This window comes from Monodelphis domestica, chromosome 4, assembly GCF_027887165.1.
Source record: "Monodelphis domestica isolate mMonDom1 chromosome 4, mMonDom1.pri, whole genome shotgun sequence".
Taxonomy (NCBI): domain Eukaryota; kingdom Metazoa; phylum Chordata; class Mammalia; order Didelphimorphia; family Didelphidae; genus Monodelphis; species Monodelphis domestica.
The window spans coordinates 385,293,066-385,319,162 of record NC_077230.1 but is presented as its reverse complement, the minus strand read 5'-3'; the positions used below and the strand labels follow the sequence as shown (position 1 = coordinate 385,319,162).

Genomic DNA, 26,097 nt, shown 5'->3' with positions numbered 1-26,097 from the left:
GCCCTTGACCTTATTTGGACTATCTTCTCCTCAGGACTCTCTTTCCTGCTCTGTTGTCCACTCCTTAAAAATAAGGACTATGTTGCTGTTGTTATGCCCTGGTGTCCCTGCACTTAGCACAGTGCCTTGAAAATAGTTGGCACTTGGAGAGCAGCTAATGGATAGAGAGTCAGGCCTGGAGTCAAGAGGTCCTAGGTTCAAATTTGTCCTCAGATACTTCCTAGCTGTGTGACTTAGGGCAAGTCCCTTAAATCCCTTAAAGATTGCCTAGCCTTGTATTGCTCTGCCTGCCTTGGAACCAGTTACTTAGTATCAATCCTAAGAAAGAAAAGGGTTAAAAAAAAATCAGTACTTAATATGTGCTTGTGAGATTCACTGGAATTGAGTACATTGCTGGATAGAAACAGCCCTGATTTGTGTGTGCTTGGTGCCTGTTTTTGAAGGCCATGGAACAGCTCGTGAAAGGTGATGGCAGTCGTGGTGGTTTTAGTCCTCTGGTCTCTGCAGTCCTGGAAGGACAGGCTCTGTCAGGAAGGGCCATTTGGAAGGTTCTGCTGGGAGCACAGACTGCTGAGTCATGTCCATTGAACCTGCTCATGGAAGAAATGCACAAGGAGCCCGGGGCTGACTATTTCTTCCAAGCAGGTAATTGCCCCAAGTTCTGCTGCCCTGTTGTCCTGTCCTGAAGGATCCTGCCAAAGAGGGCTCTTGGGAAGTCGAATGACCCCCTTCGGGTTGGCATCGGGACACCTGAAACTTGAATAGAGAAATAGGGAGGAGGAGGATAGTTCAAGGACAGTCATTTGTTAAAGTTTTAATACCCAGTTAGTGGGGTTTTTTTCCCCATAAACTGAAGTTCTCTATTATTCTCTTGATTGGTTCAGTTTGTCACATTTGAGGCAGGAGACAGAGGCTTGTTCTCAGTATGAAGAGTAGATTTTAGAAAAGGTGAAGGGTAAATACGGTGTTCATGGTTCTGCTATTGATTTTCTTAATCCCCTTTACTTTCTTTAGTGGCCACCCCAGAAAGTGCTACTATAGAAATCATCTTGAGACATAGCAAGCTAATCACAGAGGCTATTCAGCCACGAGCTGAGCTAAAGTGCTTCACTCCAGGAGAGGAGAAACTGGCAGAGGCTGTGAAAGAGGTAAAGGGGGGCTGGAGAACAAAGGGAGCCCCAAACCAGCTGCACTGCTGAGTACTGGAAAAGCAAAGGCAGGCCTAGTGCCTAGGCCGTAGCTTGCTCTAAGCAGCCAGCTCCTTTCAACAGAAGGAGTGTCAAGTTGGTATGTATTATCTCAGGCAAATGACATGCTCTTTTCTGGCTTCTAGTAAAAGCTAGGTTAGCCATAGAAAGAGCAGATGTTTGATGTCCTTATGGGATGGCATGCAGTGCCAGCCACAACATGGCCAGCCTCCCAGAAAAACCAGGTGGGGAAGGAGTACTTCATGGGTGTCCAGCCCAGGATCACATATGTCCTGAATGGAAGGCCTTCCCAGAGACCCAGAACTGGAATGTGAATGCCTGCCTCCAAGGACATCAGGTGTATTTAGGCAGACTTGAATAAAGCAGAAATAAAGTATCTCCCAAATGAAAATTCCATTTGGTCATCTGTGAGTGGTTTACTCTGCTTTTCTGAGCACACTAACCTAGCTCTTTTTACTCCAAGCCTTAACATCTGAAACAGGGAGGCTTTGAAATAATATTTTTGGCTTCCTCAAAGTTTAAACCTTCTTAAACATTCTCTGCTTCTTCTAATAATGTTTAAACTAATATATTTTTCTACATAAAATGACTTAAAATGTGAAGCCACCAGTCATGGATTTACAGTCTAATGCCACTGAGAAAAGTCTCTTGATCTGGGCAGGAGCAACCATTTTCAGAGCCTGGTATTTGGAGGAAAAATCAGTGTCCTTAGGGCTCCCTGTCCAAGGAACATTTTCTCCTAGAGTCCTGCTCATGTTTGCTTGCTTACTTCCAAGCACACAAGACCATGGTTCCTACCCTTTTCTGTCATTGGTCTCTTTTCCCAACCCTTCAGAAAGACACAGAGGACTCTACTATGCTAATCATATGGAACTTAGCCTACTCTGAGATAAGTCCTGTCTTTCTAAGAGACAATAGAAACCCAGTTGAAATCAGAGGACAAAATCCATGGATGTTCACCAAGAACCTCTGTCCCTTGGTGCTCATTTAGATTCTGAGTGTTTCCTGTGAGCCAGCCAGCCCTGAAGCCTCCCTGAAAGCAGCTCTCAGCAGAGCCCAGGAAAAGTCACTCCCCACCATGGAGATCTGCCGTCTTCTCTGCAGCATTCATGAGGTCTTTCCGGGCCTGCAGGTGGTCCTGCAAGAGCTGGGGAGCCTGGGTAAGAGAACACAGACAGGAGCTTTCCCAGCCCCAGTCACAGCTTGGATCTTTATTGGATACAGGAGCTGGCATCCCAGAGATGGCTCACTGCTTCCCAAAGCCATTGACTTGTTTTTACATGCTCCTGAAACCAAAGGGAGGCTTGGGGCATAGATCTAAAAGGATGCAATTCATGTTTATTAGAAAGTAAAATAGTCAGAAAGAAAAACATATGTCCCCCAACCATGGCTGTTTTCTCCCATGTAGGTCTCCTCACTCAGGAGAAGGAGGAGGGCAGCCCTGAAAGGTGGAAGGTGCTGGAAGGGCTGGAGGAAGTCTTGGCCGGGAGTCCTGCTGGTCCTGGGGAAGGGATTGAGAAGGAGAAGGAGGAGGAGGAACTGGAGAGCAGCACCACTCCCTCCCCCAAGAAGAACTTTGTCTGCACGGCCTGTGACAAGAGTTTCCATTTTTACTGCCGCCTCAAGGTGCACGTGAAGCGCTGTCGAGCGGCCCAGGGGAAGCAGGTGCCCTGCAGGGAATGTGGCCAGATGAAGGCCTCTAAGAAAGAGCTGGAGAAACATCTGCAGGAGGCCCATGCTGGGACCAAAGCATTGGGTACCCCGAAGAAGAAGAAGAGAAGGCTTCCAGTGACCTGTGACATCTGTGGGAGAGAATTTGCTCATGCCTCTGGTAGAGTCAGTCCGATGGAATGGGGAAGAGAAAGGAGCCTACTCCCCACCACCCCCAGTCCCCCAAGAGATCAGGGTCTTGTCTCTGGGGTGCAGAATATCAGACACCTTCAGGGAGGGCTTGTTAGCTTCTCCCTGCTAGCTGCCACTCATCCCATGGCCTTCTTGTTGTTTATGGTGTATCTTTCAAGGCAGGGTGGGGCCAGGATAAAGTGTGAGGCTTGCATTGTGAGACCTAGGACCAGCCTTCTCTCAGACAGTTACTAGCTCAGTGAGCCTAGGTAAGTCATCTCCCCTCTTAGGCTCCCTAGGACCTCATACCTGCTTTTGTACAAGGAGTTTCCACACCCAGAGGTCTGTCTATGAATGAAATGACAGATCCTTCCCTAAAAAGTGATATTCTTTCAGTAACAAGCTTTTGTTATTTTTAAGCAGCTGCCATGCCATTAATTCAAGGCAGTGGAGAGTATAATAACTATAGTAGTAAAAGCTAGCCTTCCTATAGTATTTTGCACAGATCACTTCATTTCATCCTCCTGATAAAAGCCTGGGAGGGAGTTGTTGTGGATATTTCTACTTGATACTTGAGGAAACCAAGCTGAGAAGTGTCAGGCTGGATTCAAACTTGCGTGACTTTAGATCCTTTTCTAGCCACTGTGGTATCCAGCTTCCATGAAGCAAAGATTAGCACTGAAACTATAAAAATGAAAGCAGGACCTGAACTCTGGGAGCTGATCTCAGAGTGAGATGGGGGGGGAGGGGGGACAGACACAGGAAGTAAAATAGGAAGAGGAAGTGGGCCCAGGATCAACTGGGGAACAGCATTCTCCAAAGCCTTGCCAGCACCAATGTTCTCTCTAACTTGGAGAGTCTTAAGTTAAAGGACTTACCCGAAGTTACATCATTGGTTTGTGTCAGAGGTCAGACTTGACCTCTTGTCTTGAGGCCCACTCTTTCTCTACTGTACCATTCTGCCTCTGATAGAGAACTAAGTACAAAATGTATAAAAATCAAGGTCAAAGTATTATTAGTTGGGGGCAGGGTATGGAAATAAAGACAGACCTCGTGTAGAGGGCAGCAGGGAGCCCAGCCTTGAAGGAAGCTGGGGATTCTGAGCTATGGTGATGGTGAGAGGCTTCATCTGGCCAAGCCTGGGTATTTGGACAGGAAGAACAAGTGAAGCCACTTGGCCGCATGGTACCAGGAAGGGTTTCACATGCTGTGGGTTGGGAAAGGGAGGTTGGAGCTACACTGGGAAGGACTTTAGCTTCTAAACAAGAGACAGTAGGGAGCTCTGCACTTTGGGAGCATGGCCTACATGGGCCTTCCTGGGCTTCAATTCTCATTTTGGTGGCAGCAGTCTCGCATGCTTTGGATGTTCTGGTGAACAGAGAAGTCAAGGGAAGCAGGAGAGTTGTGACTGTAGAACGTGGGGCAGGTGGTTTCTAGTGGGAGGCACAGGCTGGAGGGCTCACAAAGTGGCTTTGGTAATGCCAGTTGGAAGGTAGCGAACAGTAGCTTCCATAGGGCTGAAGCCATTATCCGAGGCTACCCTGTGGTTGTCAGCATTGCTTTGGTAGGGGGCAGTGGTTTACGGGATCCTTTTACTTGTGGCTCATGACCTTGATCTCTTGGTCCCTGACATTTTTCCCCTAGGAATGCAGTACCACAAGCTGACAGAACATTTTGATGAGAAGCCTTTTTCATGTGAAGAATGTGGGGCCAAATTTGCAGCCAATTCGACTCTAAAGAACCATCTCCGCCTTCATACTGGAGATCGCCCTTTCATGTGCAAGCATTGCCTCATGACGTTCACTCAGGCCTCTGCCCTGGCTTATCACACCAAGAAGAAGCATGCTGAAGGTAAAACCTTCTCCTATTGAAAGAGCTGGAGCCTAGGGCCCAAGCCTCACCTGACTGCTGCAGAACTACTGTGGGCAAATCATGGTCCCTTTTAGCACCTTTGTTTCATTAGCTGCAAAATGAAGTAGTTCATCATAGGGTGGAGAGATGAAAGGCACCTTAGAAATCACATAGCTTAGCCCAGTCATTTTGCAGCTGAGGAAACTGAGTCCTGGAGAAATAAAGTGATTTGCTCAAGATTCCCTAACTAGGCCATAAGTGGCAAGCTGTGATTGGAATGAGGTAGTCTCTAAAATACCTTCTAGCTCTACTATTCTTTGGTCTTAATAATGATAACTCCTTGGCACATGGTTAGATGAATAAGAATGTACAAATATGTGGGTGAAAGGGTAGGGCTGAGGGGGCTAGTTAGGAAGCATTTGAAGATTAAATAATATTCTGATTTTTATAGTATTTTATACTACGTTTCAGAATTGCTGTGGGTAGTTGTGATTTACTGCTACAATTTGCAATAATTCAGGCAGTGTTTATCTGCGTAATGACACCCTTTCCATCTTTATTCTTCTATAATCTAGCATCTCAATAACATACTATTTTCTCTGAGAACTTTTATATGCAATTTCTTTTTCTTAACAATAATTTGGGCTTTGTCAGTGATTTTCTTTTTTAAAACCTTACCTTCTATCTTAAAATCTATACTAGGTAGTAGTTGAAAGGTGGAAGAGTTAGGCACTGGGGGTTAAGTGACTTACCCAGGGTCACACAGCTAGGAATGTCTAAGACTAGGTTTGGATTTAGTACTTCGTCTCCAGGCCTTGGTCTTAATCCACTAAGCCACCTAACTACTCCTTAATTGTGTAATGAATTTTCAAAAGACCCTAAAAATGTTATTTGTTCTTGCCAAGATTCTAGTTCAGCATTTGTCACCCTTAAACAAGATTATCCATAAATGTAGCCTCCATTTTATTCTAATCCTACCTCTGCCACCAGACAGCTAGGTAATCTCTGGAGACTTCAATGCTTTCTAGGGTTCTTGCTCCTTCTGTTGGGCTGTGCCCTGAGATCCCTTCCAGCTATAATAGATTTAGGTTTTGCTATGTCTTATTGCTTGTAGGGGGCAAAACAAGGTTTTCTGTTGTATTGTAATTTTTAAAAAGTAAGATTTAAAAAACTAAGTAAGATTTCATCTATTTTACATTCCCTGCAACTGTGCTTATTAATGGTAGCTAACCTGTAGATTATATTATGGGACTGGTCTCTTAGCTTTAACTTTTCAAGCCTATCAAAGTAGGCAGATCCCATATATTTACCTTGTCTGTGTATGAGACTTAGATTGTAAGTTACCATTTCCTGGGATTTTTTCAACATTTAAGTACTTTTGCTTGTGACCAGTGCTAAGTGGTCCCAAGTTAGCTTTCCGTTTTGTCTCTGTGTTCTCATTACCCAACAATAGGATTCACTAGCTATCCGGTTCCATCATGATATTTAGATTGTAACATCAGCCTGTTGTTTTCAGGGAAGATGTATGCTTGTCAGTACTGTGATGCCGTGTTTGCCCAGTCGATTGAGCTATCTCGGCATGTGAGGACTCACACTGGAGATAAGCCATATGTGTGCCGAGAGTGTGGCAAAGGCTTCCGACAGGCTAATGGCCTCTCCATCCACCTGCGAACCTTTCATAGTAAGTATATAAGTGGTATCCAGCCTTGGCTAGGTCCTAGGGAAACAGCCACATTTTTGTTTGTCTTCTGTTCTCCTAAGAGAAGCTCAGGGTTCATCTGCACATAACAGATCAAATCAAAGGGCTCAGAATACACATATCTAGGGAATAAGGCTAATTCTATGTCTGACAGCTCAAGCATGGATTGAGGAAAAGGTTTGGACTCAGGGAAAACTAGTTCAAATCACACTTTTAACATTTAATAGCTGTGTACCCATGGACAAAGCACCTCATTTCAGCCTGTTTCCACGTCTTTTAAAGAATAATAATAATTATAATATTAATCTCTGCAGTACTTCCTTTCAATGAGCAGGGTATTATGTAAATAACAACTGTTGTTTTTACTTGACCTAGATACCAATATTTTTTGAAGGAATAATTCTGTATCTTCTCAGAGGCCCCAGCTCATTTGGTAATCAGTGTACTAAGGGCAGTTAGATGATGCAGTAGATAGAGTGTTGGGCCTAGAGTTGGGAAGACCTAAGTTCAAGTCTGGCCTCAGGTACTGACTAACCTTGTGACCTTGAACAAGTCACTTAACCCTGTTTGCCTCAATTTCCTCATCTATAAAATAGGCTGGAGAAGTAAATGGCAAACCAGTCCAGTATCTTTGCCCAGAAAACCCCAGATGGGGTCTTGAAGAGTCGGACACAACTGAAATGACTAAATAACAACAACTATTGGCCATAGGGAGATGGTATAATAATATAATAATAATATGGTATAATAATAACTTTTCTTGTATACCATTATCGTACATTTGCTCTGGGTATAGGATAAGTATATGTTGTCTACACAATATTACCAGTGATGCCAAGTTGAAGAAATTACAAAAGAATCATTATCCAGGTCATAGACAATCAGAGAAGGAGATGGCTCAGCCAGAGTACAGCTGATCTCATTGTTGGCCTGGTATAGACCTGAGCAGAGTATAAGGAAAACCAAAGGGAGTCCTCCAGGGAAGTGGATAAATTAATCCTCTGGGGGACATTGATGGAAAACTGTGGACCAGGATCTCAGGATGAGAGGGTGGGAATTAGCCTAAACCTTACCTGGGAGATATGGGAGTACTCATCCTGGAGTCTGGTGCTCCCTTAACTCCTAGACTGCACGGGAGAAGAAGCAATGGTTTTATCCCAAGACTAGCTTCCACACAGGCCTTCACCTCAGCTACAGAAATCGAAAGACAGATCTATGAGTAGAATACAAACTCACTCCCTACCTATGCAACCCTGTGAGGAGAGCTTGAACTGGTAGAAAGTTTTTCCAAACCTCAGTTGGCCTCTTTAACACTTGGATTTGTTACTTCCAATGCTGCTTTCTGCAGCTAGTCAGAACAAGGCTGATTCCTCCCCTCCACACACATAAATTTGTTATGATCAAACATTGGATTTCAGTCCATTCCCAGATGCTCTACGTTAAGGGCTCTGCCAGGCTGTATAAGAAATACAAAGTTAACAAGACAACCTTAAGGGGTTAATTATCTCATTGCAAAAAAAAAGCAGGATATTTTCAGTACATGGTAATAGCCTGTTATAGTAGTTTGATATCCCATCCTTTTACTTGAGATCTGTGGTTTCATTGATGAGGGCATTGCTTCCACCTGTCTATAACGTTAACCCTCCAGTCATTTTGAGCTGCTGTGGCCAAAAATATTTATCATCTAATGGCCATCCTATTGTGATGAATCTTTCCACATTGGGCCTCAGAATGCTACCAGTGTGTCCACAAAGCCTAATGGCTAACATGGTAAGACTTGTTGGAGCTGACACATTGCTCACATAGTTTTTGGAACCCAAAGGTAACCCTGTCAGAAGGATTACTATACTAGAAAAAGGTGCCACTGTTCACTGTAGAAAAGGGAAAGAACTCATATTGCTTCCTTTTTGTTGCAGGGGAAAACCTGTGTTTTCCCAAATCCACTTTAGTCATTTGGTTTCAGCAGATACTTTATGAAAGGCCTACTTTGTGCAGAGTTCTGCTTGCTGTAAGCAGTAGCAATAAATAGTAGATGCAACCTAGGTTCTCCTCAAGTAACCAGGAGTCTAGCAAGAGGAAGGAAAAATAGACAAATAACTGTGGGATAGAACAAAGGAGGAATCCAGACAAAATGTTCTGAACAGGGGCTGTTAGGGAGCATATTGCCAGGCCTGGAATCAGAAGGACTTGGGTTCAAATGTGACCCTAGACACTTCCTAGCTGTGTGACCCTGGGCAAGATACATAGCCTATCCCTTGCTGCTCTTCTGCCTTAGAACTGATACTAAAACAGGAAGTTAAGAGTTGAGGTTTTTGTTTTTCTTTTTAATACTGAGAGCAAAGGAAGACAAAAGAGAGAAGCAACAAAGATGGTTTATGATCATTTCTAAGGCTGATATTTCCCAAGTGTTATAAGGGTTATAAAGGCTTTTTACAGCCACCCTGGGAGGACTCATATTCCCATTTTACAGATGAGGAAACCTAGGTTCTGAGACTTTCCCAGGGCCATGCAATTTTTAGGTGTCAGAGCTGGATCTCAAACCCATGCTTCTAATTGCAAGACCAGCAGTACTCTACCCATTGTACCACATTTTTTTTTTGAGGAGTTATTTTTAAAATGCCTCCTGAATGCATAATTAATGCTATAGAGATGCATTTCTTTAATTCTGAAAATCAGGCACACTGCTTATTACATAGTAAGTGCTTAGAAAATGCTTTTTGATTGATTGATTTGAGTATTGATTCCTTACAAAAATTGAGGGAAAGATACTTTTGTCAGGTTAGCTGTAGCAGCAAAATTCTGTATGTTTTCTTCTCCTAGTCAGGGAGGCTTTCTCAAGGGTATGGTCTTGGAGAGACAGAAGGAATATAGGCACGTACGCAATGAGAGTGTGAGTCTGACTGGGAGAGAGCTTTGATAGCCCCAGAGTAGAGTTTCAGCTTTATAGCACAGGTGACAAAGAAAGATTCTGGGCTTGGAGGCCCAGGGGGGCCACGGGGCAGGGCCAGCTGGAAGGGTCAGCAACTTAGGAAGCCGTAGTCAGATTGAATAGGAGGACCAAGAACTGAACAGCTGCAGAAGGAAATGAGATTGACTGTGTCATGCTAGGAGAGTTGTTGGGCATTAGAACAGGCCTTTCCAGGAGGATGTGGTAACTAACCACTTTGGGAGTCATCTTTGAAAGAGTGGAAGTGCTTGATCATCTCTGCAGGAAGACTCGGTTGTGTGTCTTGTCCTGCCTGGAGGAAGGGGAATTGGTGTGGTGATCTCTGAACTTGCTATGTAGTCCCTGAAGCATGAATAGGTGTTAGCTGTGACACAGCTTCCTATGAGTTGTGTCTTCCTGCTTTCTTACTGCCCCATGCCTGTGACTTTTCTTCTTTTTACCCACTATTTCTGCATTCCTTCTCTACTACTTGTTCTATGGCATCAGATATAGATGATCCCTATGATTGCAAGAAATGTAGGATGAGTTTCCCCACCCTACAAGATCATCGAAATCATATTCATGAGGTCCATTCGAAGGAATACCATCCTTGCCCAACGTGTGGGAAAATCTTCAGTGCCCCATCCCTGCTAGAACGACACATGGTGACTCACGTTGGAGGGAAGCCTTTTAGCTGTGGCGTATGTGACAAAGCCTACCAGGTAAGTGCCCCTCTTCTGGCCCCTGGGCATGAGTTCCATCTGCACCCTCCCAGAGGCACAGACTCAGTTATGGGCACTGGCTTAGTTAGAGATGTCCATATCCCCTAAGGAGAGTGGGCCCAGGACTGGGGAACAGACAGATTAACAGTCAGAAAATCCAGCTGTTCTGCTTCTCCCATGTGTCTCAGAATTCAGTCAGGCTTCCTCATTATGAAATAACAATGACAAAAATGAGTTCTCCCTTGATTGTGGATATTTTGCAGAATATAGTTGGAGTTTTGAGACTGAGGGAGGGAGAGAGTCTTGAAGCCTTCAGACTCAGGCCAAGTTCAATGTCAGGACATGGGAAAGGAAGGGAATAAACACTGATGAAGTGCTTCCTGTATGGCAGACACTGTGCTGAGTGCTTTTACAGCAATTATCTCATTTGATCCTCACAACAACCCTTCAGGGTGGGTACTATTATTATCCCCATTTTGCAAAAGAGGAAACTGAGAAAAACAGGTCAAGTGACTTGCCCAGGCTGAGTGCCTGAGGCTAAATTTTATTATAAGGACTTTCAAATACTCTAGAACAGAAAGTATGGGGGAAATAACTCCTGAGGAGGTAGCTTAGTTGTGAGTTTGCCTTTTTTGATAGGACTGGCTATTAACCAAGTAAAATAGCACATTCATCTGAATTAAGACTGTGCACTTTAAGTGCTCAGCCTGGAGAAAGAAGAACATAGATCTTGTTAAAGAGGGCAGGCTGTGAGGGCTTAAAGCACGATTTAGGAAGCTTGGGTGGGAGCTGGGCAGGGAACATCCCATTCTGTGATTAGACTTGGGAGCCTCACCTCTAGCTCCAGCTCTTCCCTCTGACTCACTGGGGAGAAGTAGTGGGCTATTTGGCACTACTGAACTTGCTAGGAAAAGCATGCCCTTCCATTGGGCCCCTTTCCTCCTAATATGTTTTGAGACCAAATGTCCCTTCACTTATTCCCAGCAATTGTCTGGTTTGTGGTACCACAACCGGACCCACCACCCTGATGTGTTCGCTGCTCAGAACCACCGCTCTTCCAAGTTCACTTCTCTGCCATGCGGTTCCTGCGACAAAACCTTTGCCAGCACGGCTGCTCACAAGAAGCATGTGAAGACAGAACATGCAGGTAAGGATGGGCTTCTGGTGAGGCCAGTCCAGGGGACTGACTGGGAAAAGCTGCATCTGTCCAGTCACTCCTCTTGTAAGCAATAGCATCCTCACCTGGTTTTGTGGGAGGATTCTGGGCAGGTCTCAGGTCTCCCTACTCTGGACTGCTAGGTGCCCTTCTCTGCATTCTAATTCTTATTTTCTCATCTCCTTCACAGACATTAAGTTCCATGAGTGTGAGACATGTCAGGAGCTCTTTCCCACCCTGGCTTTGCTTCAAGTTCATGCCAAATGCCGGCATTCAGGTCAGTACTGCTCTTGAAAGTTGTGCCTTAATCTCAAGCTTAGAACCCTGTCTGTCCATTCCTCTTCCTTCCTCCCTGCCTTTGAGACTTTCCCTCTCCTTTTCTCCCTTTATCTCCTATGTGAAACAATGCCTCTTTAATAGAACTTGCTCTGTGACCCCCACCTTTCCCTCTCCAATCTCAGCCTTTTGCCACTCCTCGTTCCCCAGGTTCTCAGCCATTCAGGTGCCTATACTGTGCAGCCTCCTTCCGCTTTCCTGGAGCCTTGCAGCACCATGTGGCCACTGAGCACTTCCGGCAAACAGAGAACACGTTCCCCTGCGAAGTGTGTGGAGAGCTCTTCACTTCCCAGGCCCAGCTAGAGGGGCACTTTGAGTCTGAGCATGGGAAGGTGGTGGTCACTGAAGCCCAGGTCACAACAGCTGCCACCCAGATGGTGCAGGTAATTCCCAGAGCCATTTCCAACTGTGTGGGTCCATGGAGGACAGTAAGTGAGCATTCAGAAGCAGATTGTTCAAGCCAGTACAATCAGCAAGTATTTAGGAAGCTCCTACTGTATGCTAAGGGATGAGAGGGATACAAAGGCAACTAAAATAGCTCTTAATTTTAAGTAGCTTATAGTTGATATGGGGAGACCATATATACATATAGAAGCATGTACAGAAGGAATTCAAGATAGATCATTTTTGAGAAACAGCATAGTAGCAGGACAATATATGAAGGCTTCCTCAGGTGGTAGTATTTGAGCTTAGCCTTGAAGGAAGAGGTGAGGAGGGAGGGCAGCCTAACGGGGCAGCCTGAGCAAGGGCACAGGAGATGGGTGCCACATTTCAGAAAAGATGAGATTCACTTTACTTAGACTGCTACATGTGAGAAAGGGATTAATATAGAATGAGTCCAGAAAGAAAGGTAAAGTTAGGATAGGCTTGAAGCAATCTCTATTTATCCTAGAGATTGACAGCCATGGGAGTTTATTGATCAGATGTGTGCTTCAGAAAATTCCCTTTAACAGCTGTATGAAGGCAGGGAGACCAATAGGAGGCCACAGCAGCCATCCAGGTGAGAGGCAATGAGGCCTGTGAGCAGAGGGTAAACAGGGCAGGGAAATTGCCCGTGGGATTGACAGGATTTGGTAAGTGGATTCAGTACATGGGGTTGATGAAGAGGTAGAGCTCAAGGTCACTCAAAAGTGACCCTTGACCAACATGAGAGTTTGGAGGGGAAAGGTCATGATTTCTGTGCTGAACACTGAGTTAGAGCTGTCTGTGGGATACTGAGTTTCAAGTATCCTAGAGGCAGCTGGTATTGTAAGCTGAGAAGTTAGGAAAGACACTGGAGCTAAGGAGAAGCCTCCTAGAGGAGCCTCTCTGTGGGCCAGCATGGAGTGTAGAATTAAGTCATGGAAACTGAGTAGACTGAGGATTTGGGAAGTTGAGGTATTTGAGGGAGTATGAATATGTATGTATGGTGAAGTCTTCTAAAATGAAGGCAAGAATTGGGTCAGACTTATGCTTTGGGAAGAAAGCTTTGACAGATAAGTGTAGGATGGAGTGGAGGGAGCCTCAAGGCATGGGAACCAACAAATAGGCATGAGTTGATGAGGGCCTGCATGCCCTGGGGCCACCATCTTTCTTATAGGATAAGATGTTACAAAGATAGAAATGACAGGACTTGGCAACTGATTGGAATTGGAGGGGGGGGGAGGGAGATTTGAGGATGACACCTAAGATGTGAGCCTCACTGACTGGGGGAACGGTGGTGTTTGTGACAGTGACAGGGAAGTTAGGGGGAGGATTTGGGGGAGATAATTGGGACGCATTGAATTGAAGATGTTTGAGGTATCTAGTTCAAGATGTCTAGTAGACAGTTGGAGATAGGAGATGGAAGGTCAGGAGAGAAAGTAAGCATTGAGATTGAATCCATATGAACTAATGCGTTCACTAAATAAAATAATCTAGTGGGAAAAAGAGAAGAGGACCTAGGACAGAGTCTTGTTGAATACTCAGGCAGGGGATGGTGGGAATTAGCCAAAGCTGAGGTTTTGCAGGGCAGGATCTTTGGCTGGATAAAAGGAAGCAAGGGACTGGAGAAGAGTATAATATAGAGTTGAACAGTTCATTGAGGGGAGGGTGGGTCAAGATAAGAAAGGGAGGAGCAGGTAGCTAGTGGGAGTCAGGGTCCACTTGGGAGAGAACCAAGGGCTGCACCACCTCTCGGGTCACAGGGAGATCAAAGAACAGGTTAAGGGAATTCAAAGCAAGAGGGAGAGCTGGAACGAGAGCAGGTTATAATCAGAGTAATTTCAGAGTTCATGAACATGGAAGTAGAACTTTTATAGGTTTGCAAGCTCAAAGGTTCAAACCTCTTTGGGATGGAGTGGGGTGTAGAATTAAGTCATGGGAATTGAGTAGACTGAGGAATTGGGAAGTTGAGGTATTTGAGGGAGTATGAATATGTATGTATGTTGAAGTCTTTTAAAATGAGGTCAGGAATTGGGGAGAAAGATACTGAAATCATTGAGGAAGGAGAATGTACTAGGGGTCAGTAGGCAACAACCACCGGAATTTTGATTGAGTGATAAATATGGATTACATGAACTTCAGAGGAGAGGTTTATTGTGTGTTGGTGTCAGAAAAACCAGAAGTGGTACTGGGGAACCAGGATTATTCAAACTCTCCCACCATCCTCAGGGAGAAGCCATTGCTGGGAAGAGTGACTAGAAAAGCTCTGTCATCAGGAGGGAGTCAGGTCTCTTAAGTGCAGGAATATAGGGGAAGCAGGAAAAAGAAAAGGTATAAGATGAAAGTTGTTTGTTACCTATGCAACAGGGATTCTAGAGAGCACAACAAGGACAGAAATCCTTCAACAATGGGGATAAGGGGCAGACAGTGTGAGGTAGAGAATAGAGTTTGAAGTGGCGGCCAAGGGTTTAGAATTGCTGCAACGGGGAGAATGTGTTTATCATGTACAACAGCCAGTGTGAAAGTATAGAGACTAGTGGTGGAGGGTCATAGAGAAACAGTTATAGATTACAGGATGGTTAAAGATCTGGAAATCTAGATGGTGAAGGGTATTAAATTTCAAAATGAGGAGTTATATTTGATTCCAGAGATGATAGGAAGCTACTGGAATTGACTGGGTAAAGGAGTTAGTTGGTCAGATTTATACATAGAGTGTAAAGAAAGAAGAGGGTCTAGAACAAAATCCTAGATTACTCATGGATGAGGGGTGAAATTTGCTTGAGAAGCTACCAAAGAAGCCTGAGAAGAAGTGGCCAAGGAAGTAGAGAATCAGGAAAGATCAATGTCATGAAGACCAAGAGAAGGGACAATGTCCAGGGGAAAATGGTCAGCAGTGTCAGAAGCTGTCAAAAGGTCAAGAAGGACAAGAACTGAATCCAATTTAGCCATTCAAAAATTGGCAGCTTTGAAAAGAGCAGAATCAGATGGGTGTTGATTTCAGAAGTCAGATCGCCTAGAGTTGGTAAATGTATAATGGCAACATTGTAAACCTTAAAGGGCCCTCAGGTCCTAATTCCTGTTTCTTCATATTCATGTTTTAATTAAGGGTCTAGTGCCTACCAAATGCTGCTAGGAGGTGGGTATTGAAAGATGAATAGCAGCACATTCTCTGCCCTTATGGAATTCACAGTAGTCGAGTGGGGTATTACCTGGTCAAAAATGAGTTTTGTTACACTTGTGATTAAGGAAGCAAAGAGAGATCTGGAAAAAGTGCTAGAGAAAACTCTTCTGAGGAGGGACAGAGAGATCATGCTTATGTGAGAGTACTAGGGAACATGGTGCCCAAACCTGCAAAGAAAGATTTAAAAAGCAGAAAGGAGGGGGAAAGTAGGTCGGAATGATAGTGAACACATGATCTCATTTGGGTCTCACAACAGCCTTGTTTGCTAAGGGACTCTTCATCCTATTTTACATAAGACTAAACAGTCTCCTAGAACCTAAGTTACTTTCTCAGGTTTACACAACTATGTTTACACAACTAGGCACTAGAACAGGATTCAAACCCAGGTCTTCCTGACCCCAAGTCAAGCATGAATTTCCTCTCTCCACTATGTCTCTTTTCAGTTAGCCAGATGGTGGAGATCTTTAAATACAAGGCCAAGGAGTGTGCCTTAGTGTCCTACTCTAGGCCTACCAGAGACACCTTTGGCCAGTGAACCTGTACCCCAAAAGGATCCCAGGGAGAAGTGAATGAGCATGTTTCTCTTCTTGCTGCCATGCAGGTGGGCACTGCCCCATTCCTGTCTTGGTGCATTGTTCATCTTTGTTGTCAAGGAATGCTGTAAGCTCTACAAGTGGATGGACACCATTCCTTAGTCTCCTGGGCTTTTCCCTGCCCAGGCCATTCAGGCTGACTAAAGGAGTATGACCATCTAGGATGATGGGCTAGAGGGCTAAGAGTGCAATACTGCTGGAGTGGTGTATATTGGGTTGAGTTCTGGGTTCCATATTGTAGGACAAATTCCACACTGACCAACTGGAATAGAGTCAGAGAACAACCAGAGTGTAAGAGAATTGCAGATAGATTTGCAGATATATGCAGATAGGTTGATGGAACTGGGAATGCATAGCCTGGAGAAAGGAAGACTTGGTAGTTGCTAATACATGTACTCTAGTTTTTTATGGGGTGTCATATGAAGGAGAGTTTAGACCTCTTCTGCTTAGTTCCAGAGGGCAAGACTAAGAGCAGTGGGTAGGGGTTGCAGAGACCCAGATTTTAGCTTGATGTAAGAAAAACATTTGTAACAATTAGCAGGCTGCAGAAATAGAATGACCCTCCTTAGCAGGTTTTGGAGGTGACAGGACCTCTTATTGGGGACATTGTAGAAGGATTCCTGTCCTGGCAAGACTAGGTGATCACTGCATAGTTCTTCCTATCTTAGAAAGGGAGGTACCTAGGTGTCTGTGGTCCTGGGCATATAGCTTCATCTAGATCCCCCCATTGTTGAGGGGTGGGGCAGGGCAGGTATAGTATTATTGAGGCAGTATGGCATAGTACATAGATGGGCCACTGGAGTCAGAGTCAGGAAAATTTCTGACACTTAGCAACCTGGCTGGATGACCCTGGGTAAATCCCTTAATCCCCAAGAGCCTCCATTTCCTCATTTGGAATAGCAGATGATAACACCACCAACTTTACAGGGTTGTTAGAAAAATCGGATGAAAAGGCATGCCAAGAAAAGATCTTGAAAATTGTAGTTGTGGCATTTCTGAAGGGGATTAAAATCTGCCAAATGCTTTGTTTTCTTATTTCACTGGAGCCTCCCAATGTCCTGTCTGTTGAATTGGGTGCCCTAGATAGTCTTATTTTCCCTTCACAGCTGAGGAAATGGAAGCCTAGAGAAGGAAGCCATAGAATCACATCATGTTTGTCCCTAGGTGTGTTGGTGCCACATTGAACCTCAGTCTCTCAGATTTCTTTTCTTCTCTTTCTGTGGTATCCAATAAAACTTCCCGCACTTTTCCAGGCATGGACCCCCCCTCCCCCAACAGTTGGAGAAAAATGGGTTGCTTCTCTTTTAAGTTGGTGCTCTGAGAGCCCCTGTATGTCAGGATTTTACAAGGACTCTGTCTTCAGGTTGTTGGGTTCTCAGATCTTCTCTTTTTCCTTTGTACCAGTTCTCTATCAGTGAACAGTCTTTATGGGGAACTCTAGTAAGGTTTGGCATGATCTGTGGTTTTCAGTCAGGCTGGTTCTTTGTTGTAAAACTAGAGACAATCAGGAGTCCAGGAGGTTGAGGAATTCCATTAACCACTTGGTCAATACTGAACATTCCTTGACAAGATGAACATCACACTGAGGCAGGACTGAGGCAACCCAAGCCCATCAGGGGACACTCAGTCACATCATCACATTCCCCAAGCAGGCATGCTGAGCTAAGAGCTGCCAAACTTGGGCACAATGGTTATGGTTTTCATGGCCCTCATCTGAGCCCCTTGGTAATGATCAATGGATAGACCACCACCATTGTTGAAAACTCAGAAAAGTAATCCTCGTGCCCATGTTTTTAAACAAGTCAATGAATGAAACTGACCATTATCTACTTACTGCATGTTGCAGAAATAATTGTGGTTTGGCCCTTGAGACAAAAAAAAAAACAACCACCAAAAAACAACCCTGTGTATGGGTACTCACTAGCATGTAATCACAGTCTGTGTGCTCTGAGATGGCACACAGAGCCAAATTATAGCAATTTGGTGTGCAGAGTTATTTAAATTGTTTGTCTGCCTTCTCTGTTGCATCACTAGCATATTAGGCTCGGAGTTTCCCATTAGGCACATGCATTTTGTAATTGCTCTCCTCAGGTGAGAGAACAAATATGATCATTACAGCGTGAGACTGAAATGAACAGATCTTAAGAAACAGGAGAGAAGGGCTGCCTGCAGGCCTCTCCTATAGTTGCCTCCACTGGTTGTCTCCTTTACAGGTGATCCAGGCTCCAGAGCCCGGAGCATCGGCTGAGCAGGTGATCACTTTGGAAGAGACCCCACTGGCTGGATCCCAGGTGTTTGTGACATTGCCAGATTCCCAGACTCCCCAGGCCAGCTCAGAGCTGGTGGCAGTGACAGTGGAGGACTTACTGGATGGAACTGTGACCCTTATCTGTGGAGAGGCAAAGTAAAAGTCACTGAAGAGACTCTGAGAGATCCCAGGTGTGAACAGAGAATCATGCAGGGACTTAGCCCTGTAGATCGTGTTCTGAGCTCTGCTGGCTAGGAGCAGGGTGCCATGAAGCCATGAATGTTCTGAAACACCCAGTGTCTAGGATGGTGGCACTGACCCCACTGCTCTCTCCCAAAGCCTAGCCCCTCTCACACAGGTCACCTAGCCCCAAATTAAGTGATGCCCATAACCCATGCCTAGTGAGAGGCACTGGTGAAAGGAAGCTGGGGACTGAAGCTTAGTTTGATTAGTCATCCCTCCATAGATAGAATGGATAGAACTGACCAACAAAGCATAGCCAAACAAATGTTTTTTAATCTTTACATGAAATTCCTTACTACTGTCAAAATGGGAGGCAGTACTTAGCAAGGCATCAGATGACTCCAGCCTAGAGTATGTTCGGCCCAATATTGCTGGCACAAACAGTCCTGTGTCTCTTTCTGGTGCTTATTTCTCCATTCCTGCCTTGGTAAGTGGCAACTAGGAGGTCATTTGCACCTCACCACCCTCTCACTAAACTGATGTCCAAGGAACAGGGAGAAAAGCTCACCTTTGAACCAGGGCTTCAGCACCTTTTGTAGCCCATTGTCCTTGATTGAAACCAAAGCCTATCTTTATTTCTTATTATTAGCCCATCAAAACAATGGACTCTTTTCCCACTGACTCTTACCTTGCTTGGTGCAGTAATCTCTCTCCCAGAACAAAGAGTTGGAATATTTTCTATTGAGAATATCAAATGTGGGACATACTAGCTACAAAGGCAGCCCTAGCCTGCTCTCTCCCAACCCATTAGGATGTTCTTTGGAATGAACACTAGGATACCACCAGCCGCTTCAGCTGTCCCTTCCATTTGTGTCAGCTTCCCCTCTCCCGACTGTTGGAGAGGCACAAAAGTCACCCAAGAGCCGATCTCTTCCTTTGAAGGTGTCTGATATTATTACAGTTGCTGAATTGGCAGGAGTGCAGTCATTTCTGCCCAAGTGTAGCATGAGTGGCATCCGTGGCTGCCCACAGGCCCACAGCTCCTGGCCGCTTTGTGAAGGGTTCTCAAAAGCCTTGGGGCTCTGACTGCTGTAGGAGCCCATTTTGTATGCCTCTCTTGTTGCCACCGGGCCACGGCCCCTCTACGACTCCATTTCCCAAAGCCTTTTATCTGCCGTTTCCTAAAATATAATCTGATAATTAATGGTTTGTTGATTCCATTATGGTGTGCAATTAGATGGATGTAGGTTCCTGCAGTTTGGAGGGAGCGCCTAGCATTTATCTTCCCCTCCTTGTGCCAAAAGGTTGGACTCTGCCCATGTAGTGTTTACACGCTGAGCTGTGATCCCTGCCACAGCCCAGGTCTCAACCCCCTCTGGAGAGCGATGTCCACTTCATCACTCTTCCTGGAACCAACTCTAGCAGAAGATAGAGCCATTCTTTTGTTCCAGATGCTTTGTGCACATCTCTGTGCAGAAATTGGAGTCTGCTTTGTTTAGACTTGAAGCTCTTTTTGCTGCTGCTTCTTAGTTCAGAGCTATGAATGTAGAAGGTTGGGATTTCGCACCCGTCGAGGCTCTGGAGGGACGAGCCTCGGCTTGGTCCTTCCATGGAGGGTAATGCCTCAGCTGCTTTAGGCCTGTGCTTGTTCTGAGGATCAGACTCCCAAGAGTATCATGTAGGGGAATTGAATGACCCCACATCAATATGTATGTCTTGCTTATTTAGGTAGTAAACCTGAAGTAAATGAAGCCTTCAAAGAGGGCAGCCTTAAAAGCTGATAATGACCAGAAGATGGTGCTCAAAGCTTTAAGACTTAGCTTTAGCATTAATGCAAAAAGACCCACCGTGGCTTCCCCTTGGATTCTTGGCAGTCCTTTAAGCTTCTTCGGGTTCCCCACACCTATCTGAGCTTTTGGGTTTGGAAAGTACTTGACCCATAAGATATGACCAGTAAGGAACTGGAATGTCAACATTATGGAATGCTATGTATTAAGAAGGTCTTGGTGCCAGGCCCCAGAGAATCCCCCAATAGCCACTTCATGTAAGCAGTAGAACATGGGCCATGAACTGTTTCCTACCTTGAGCTATAGTGGGAGAGAACAAAAGAAAAAGGATTCATAATTGAGGTGATGAGAGAGTTGGGGTCACATGAGTTTGTGTTCTAGAGAAAGGCTTGTGCATTTCAGACTTAAATTTCAATTCCATGCGAGCAGTCTGAAAAAGTCCTTACCAAATTTCTGGCAGAGAGGAACCGTATAACCTCCTACAGAACTGTCAGGCCTGTGGTTTGTTAAACAAGAGTGGTTGGTCTGAGAGGCCAGGTTGCTGATCAGACCCACCAAGGGAGCTCTTACTGATTTGGCAGCAGCAAATGGTAGTTGCAAAACCCATTATTGGTTCTCCACATTCCGTTTCATTCTGAAACTGAATGAATTTGCTGAGCAGTGATGGAAGAATCAGTTTGTTCCACAGAGGATTCTGAGTATGAATACATCTGCACATTGCCCCAGTGAGAATTGCCCCTTTCCTCCCAGCTAGCCTAGCTCCTCCTTTCCTCCTGTCTTCCTTAGATGTTATTCCAAATAATCCATTTTCATTATGGCCCTCAAATAGAGCAAAAGCTGATCTCTCAGCCAAGGAAGGGACTGGGCATTTTCTGAAGAAGAATGTGGCATTTCAGGGAAGTGAATCAAATTCATATACTCTGGGCTCCCACAGCAGGTTTGATAACTGATGGAGAAGCAGCCACCAGGAGAAGACAATGCGGGATCTAATTGAGGGGGAAGTAACAGGGATCAGTTATGGAACTCTTGTGGGTCAGGGCTTGGCCATCACAGGAAACTACTTCAGGGACAAGGCAATTAGATGATTAGGAAGTGAGGATTACCATGGGAGGGTGATTCATTGCTTCTAAGCATAGTACGCATGGAACTAGGACCAAGAGGTCAGCAGAGCAGCCAGGAGACTAAGAAGTCTTTATTCTCTTCTTTAAAATTGTCTGTCTCATCTGCCTCAGAAGCCTCAGATTCTACAACCTTCTTAAAGCTTTCAGCTCTGCATGGACCAGAGACTGGAATATGGATGTTGTGTTCCCATGGTGATTAAAATCCTCTCTGAGGAATAAAGTGCTTTTCCTTCATGGAGCACCCCCAGGGCCATGAGAGAGTGAGACAGCTTTGGGCTTATCAAGAAAGAAGAACCTTGTCGACTGATGACTGGCTGATGGGATGGCCCTGGGTGCTGTGGACGACATAGGGAGACTATATGGTCCCTGCCCTCTAATTGCCTGTGCCCTCACTCAGCTTAGAAGAGGTTTTTGTTTTGTTTTGTTTTGTTCCTCTTGCTACTATGGTCTCCTCAATAAGTCAGTGGCAGGACCTTTGGGGAGGGGGTGGCACTTTGTCTTTCTGTCAACTCAGGCTTGCTTCATCGTCATCCATTGAGGGCCATGTGTGGTCCCTTCTTGGGTGAAGGGAGATGTTGGCTAGCTCCTATGAAAGAGAAAGATGGCTGGGGGAGAGGCCACCTCTTCGAATAGTGAGAGTGGGGAAGGAAAGGCTCCTGCTTTCACTCAGCAGCACCTGCTCCACAGATGTGCTGATGCCATTTGTGTCCCTGGAACACTCAGAAGAAAGGGAGACTGTGGCTGGGGGGAGGGGGAAGGGTTGGCATAGAGGGAGGCATTAGCAGGATTTGGGATTTGGGGAATTGTCAGAGAGTGAGGTGGTTAATTATCTGTCATATTGGGATAGAATATCCCAGAGCTGATCAGACTTGGCCAGGCTCAGAAAGAGAGAGAAAGAGAACAAACTCCAGACACAGCCTCTGCGGGTGCTTTAGCACACGAGGAAGAAAGGGAGATCGTCCGTGCTTTAGATGACGGTGTGGGCCAAGGGAGTTCCCAAAGCTAAGTCAGATTTCTTCTAAATTGTCTAAATATAAAATCGTCAGGTATAGTGCCAAGGGGAAGTGTACTGGCTACCTACCACTTGTACCTGGAACAGCCATATAATTGACAATGTAAATTTTGCATGGACTTGATTTCAACTTCTTCCTTGTGTTAGACCGGCAATGGTCTACAACTAGAAAACCAAACTAGAGCCATTGGGAAATGATGCCTTATTAAAGTGTTGGATGAACCTTGATCTTTCACATCTATCCCGTCCCTGTCAGGCCTGTCCTTATTCCTCATGAAAGGATGCCTATGTGACAGGCCTGGTTGCTCAGGTATGATTCAGTAGAGAGGGCCAACCACCCAGGACGTCACTAGGTGAGTGAAGGAGGCTGCACGAGGGCCACAGAAAGGCCATTTGGCTGCCTCTGGCCCATCCCAAAGCCTCATTACTTCTCTAGAATGTGTTTTCTGCTCCCTACCCAGGCCTCTGTGGATGATTTTTCATGAGCCTGATAGGTTCCCAAACTCCATCATTGTATGGATGGCACCTCAATGTCCCTCTAAGTCCAGCCATGCCTCTCTCTGCTTGGGATGACACGAACGTCTACATTTCTGAATTTCCTGAGTCACGTTTGCTGTATAATTCAATAACCCCAAATGATGTATTATAATTACCGACAGTCCTTGCTTCATGTATAACCTGACTATAAGCTGATTGAGGGCAGAGCAGGTATGTCATACACACAGAACCCACCCAACACTGCAGATTGGTTCCAATGGAACAGAAAGTTGCAAAAAGGAGTGGGGGAAGGGGTCAACCAATAGCCAGGTGAGTGGAAGTGTGATGGGGGTGGGTGAGAAAGCAAGGGCTGAATTCAGCTGATCTAGCATTCTGAGGGGGATGATATGGAGTGTTTATGGGGAAGTCACCTGACCTTTCTTGCTTCATCCTCAGCCTTAGCATCAGCACCATGCAGAGCCCTGAAGATGCCCTCGTTACATGCTTGTTAGTTATTGGGATGACTGCCAGTCCTGACATCTCTGCTCAGGTCCTTCTACCCAAAGAGCCATTCTCGTGGTATAGCCAAGAAGAGGAGCTTTTACATAGTAGGCTCTTAAAAGATGTTTGTCGAATTGGCCATATCACCCTGTGACCATCAGAGCTAGTTCCATCAGAAGCTTGGCTTGTCCTTTTTATCCCCTGTAAAGAGATTAGCAGGAGGCTCAGAGAACTCCCCCTACCACCCCCATCAAATACTGTTTGCTTGGCCTCATAACAAGCCCTTCCTGCTGACTCTTTTCACACCAGGTGCTCCCTGGTGACGTCTGGGAACATTGGATTGAACATACCAGGACAAGGTCACTGCAGAAACCCACTGCGCCTCTCCAGGGGAGATTACTCAGGTCTATCATTAGGGGGTCTGGAGAAAAATGGATTGAAAGTGGTGAAGCTGAGCAGGGAGGCTCTGGTGCATAGAAGAAGAGAGACCTCCCCACCTTTGCACCCCATGCAGGATCCAGGCAGAATCAAACATTCCCATTAGAAAGAGTTAGCTTCAGAGCTGCCTTTCTTGACACAAAGAAATAAGTTGAATAAAAACCAGTGTAGTATGTAGGGGAGTATGAGATTTGGGAAATGTGGCCCATTAACGGGTACTTATTCATCGAAGCAAACAGATATTCAGCTCTTACTTTATTCAAAGCATTGTCCCAGGCAGTGAGACCAAAGGAAAGCAAAACCCCAGCACCGTCTCTGCCTTCAAAGAGCTTCTGGTCTACTGGGAGGATGTGACATGTATATGAATAAGTGTGATAACAAGAAGAAGATGGAGGGGCAAGAGAGGCCTGGACAACATCGGGCTTTAGGAAAACCTGAGTCGAGAGTGTTTTCAGCTGCGGATATCAAGCAAGGATCATGGAGGGAGGTGCATCTGAGTTAAGCCTTGAATGGAGAGAAGCATTTCATTAAGTACAGGTGAGCAGGTGTGTAAGACCAGCTGCGCAAAATCCCAAAGACATCCCTTCTGTACCAGACAACATCTGCAGCCTGCCTAGGCCTGTGAGCCAGAGGTGAGACAAGATGGAGTCGTGTGGGAAAATGCTTTTGACTGTATGACCTTGGACAAGTCCTTTCTCCCTGGGTGCCAATTTCTGTTGTAAAATCGAATTGAATTAGATGCCTCAGATGGTCCCCTTGTGGCACCAGCATTCTGAGAATTCTTAGATTATTAGAAAACTAATATCATTAGGGCACCCTGAGAAAAATGGATTGGAAATGGCAAAGCTGAGGCATTGGGAGGAGACATTCTATCTCTCCCTGTCCCCTGGGGATATACAGGACAGTCAAAGAGCCTTGAGTGGTGTAGTACAGACTTTAAGGAAGACAGAAAGCATGCTCTGTACTATATTCATCGAATCAGGCTAGCCTAGTGGTGCCAAACGAATAAAAATGGATCCCTGTGGGTAGCATTAACTTAGAAAACCACAAATTAACATTACCTATCTTGTCTTTTTGTTGTTGTTGTTAAACATTTCTCAGTTACATTTTCATCTGGTTCCTGCTGCACTGTGCAGTTTTGGGGCAGCAAGTTTAATGCCCCTGGCTAGCCCAGTGCCCTCATTTCACAGATGAGAACATTTTGGCCCAAAGAGGTCATCAGAATGGAGATTTTAGCATAACAAGGTCCTCTGACTCCAGACTCAACTCCCTTTCCCAGTGTACCGTATTCCCAACTCAAGTCAAGAAATTACTACCACATTTTAGGAAGATTTTCAACAAAGGTTGAGGCAAAAAGGATTTTCTGCTTTAATCCTCAGTTAATCCGAAAATTCAGCTCACCACAGTCCCTTGTTCCTTGAACATTCCAGTTAGCCCAGACCTTCACTGTCATGTGCCTGGTTTGCTGGGACCACCTTCTAGCTAATCTCTCTGCTTTCCATCTTCCCTCCCATCTGTCCTGCATTCTTAGCCAGATTAATTTTTCCCTAAAAACACTTTCATTACGTAGTAACTCCCCAGCTCAAGAACCTCATTCCTTTTTGCCAATTGCCTCACCTGGTCGAGCACTCTGTTCACTTCCCTCCATAGACACCCAGACCTCCATAGGTCACACAACAGAGAGTTGTACTATGAAATGAGACTGAGACAGCGCTTTGGGTTGGGAGGATCAGAGCAAGCTTTCTTCTCTGCCAGCCACCAGGGCTAGAGTTCAAAACACAACAACCCAAGAAATTGAGGAAGACTGAAGCGGGAGCAAAGCAGTCCATGTCTGCCTGCCCCTCTCTTCCACGGACTTTTAAAATGCCTCTTATTACTCCACTTATTGCTAGAATGCAAATTGGGGCTGAGCAGCTGTAGCTGTTGGGTCTCCCCGTCATCCTCAGCTCCTGTTTCCATCTATGACTTATTGTGATGAATATTTTATCGGACAATGGTTTGCCTTAATTAAACCTCAGCTTTTTAAAGCTCTCAGATGTGATTTTGGTTTTGTCCTGGGGCCAACAGCCTTTTAAAATGTGGGAACACATCTGCAAAATTGGGTAGAAGGCGCTAGGAAAAGAAGATTCAAAATCCACATTCTTTGATTTGCATGCTGCTTTCCAGGAAGGCACTCGATTGTGTGCAATTGGTCCACTGCCATTCTGTTCAGTCAGAGCTATTTGGAGAGCCCAGAGTACCTGGGAGGGGAGGGGAACGTGCCCAGTAGTGGCGCTGATCCCAGCACAGGTGGTGAGAAGAACATCAAAGAGAAGCGTCTGTGTCCTCTGAGGCCTCCTGTGGCTTTGATCTGAGTCCAGGGGCAGCTTCTCTTCACCCCAACATATTTGCCACCATTCATCACCTTAGGGAGG

At 45.3% G+C, this 26,097-nt stretch overlaps 1 protein-coding gene across 6 annotated transcripts in view; it reads left to right on the top strand.

Annotated features, from left to right (window-relative positions):
* Nucleotides 1-25,714, top strand: part of ZBTB40 (zinc finger and BTB domain containing 40) — a 91,407-nt gene extending 65,693 nt beyond the window's left edge. For 4 of the 6 annotated variants that reach the window (XM_007491214.3, XM_056795609.1, XM_056795611.1 and 1 more), the window contains 12 exons: nucleotides 444-645; nucleotides 1,015-1,148; nucleotides 2,200-2,368; nucleotides 2,617-3,039; nucleotides 4,695-4,901; nucleotides 6,418-6,582; nucleotides 10,034-10,248; nucleotides 11,233-11,395; nucleotides 11,595-11,681; nucleotides 11,891-12,123; nucleotides 18,130-18,355; nucleotides 23,201-25,714. In XM_007491214.3, coding sequence (XP_007491276.1) covers nucleotides 444-645; nucleotides 1,015-1,148; nucleotides 2,200-2,368; nucleotides 2,617-3,039; nucleotides 4,695-4,901; nucleotides 6,418-6,582; nucleotides 10,034-10,248; nucleotides 11,233-11,395; nucleotides 11,595-11,681; nucleotides 11,891-12,123; nucleotides 18,130-18,324 — 2,193 coding nt within the window. In that variant the 3' untranslated portion in view covers nucleotides 18,325-18,355; nucleotides 23,201-25,714. Of the gene's footprint in view, nucleotides 1-443; nucleotides 646-1,014; nucleotides 1,149-2,199; nucleotides 2,369-2,616; nucleotides 3,040-4,694; nucleotides 4,902-6,417; nucleotides 6,583-10,033; nucleotides 10,249-11,232; nucleotides 11,396-11,594; nucleotides 11,682-11,890; nucleotides 12,124-18,129; nucleotides 19,552-23,200 lie in introns of those variants that run through there. The other 2 variants (XR_008911529.1, XM_056795608.1) reach the window with 2 other exon arrangements.
* Nucleotides 25,715-26,097: the final 383 nt, after the last annotated feature.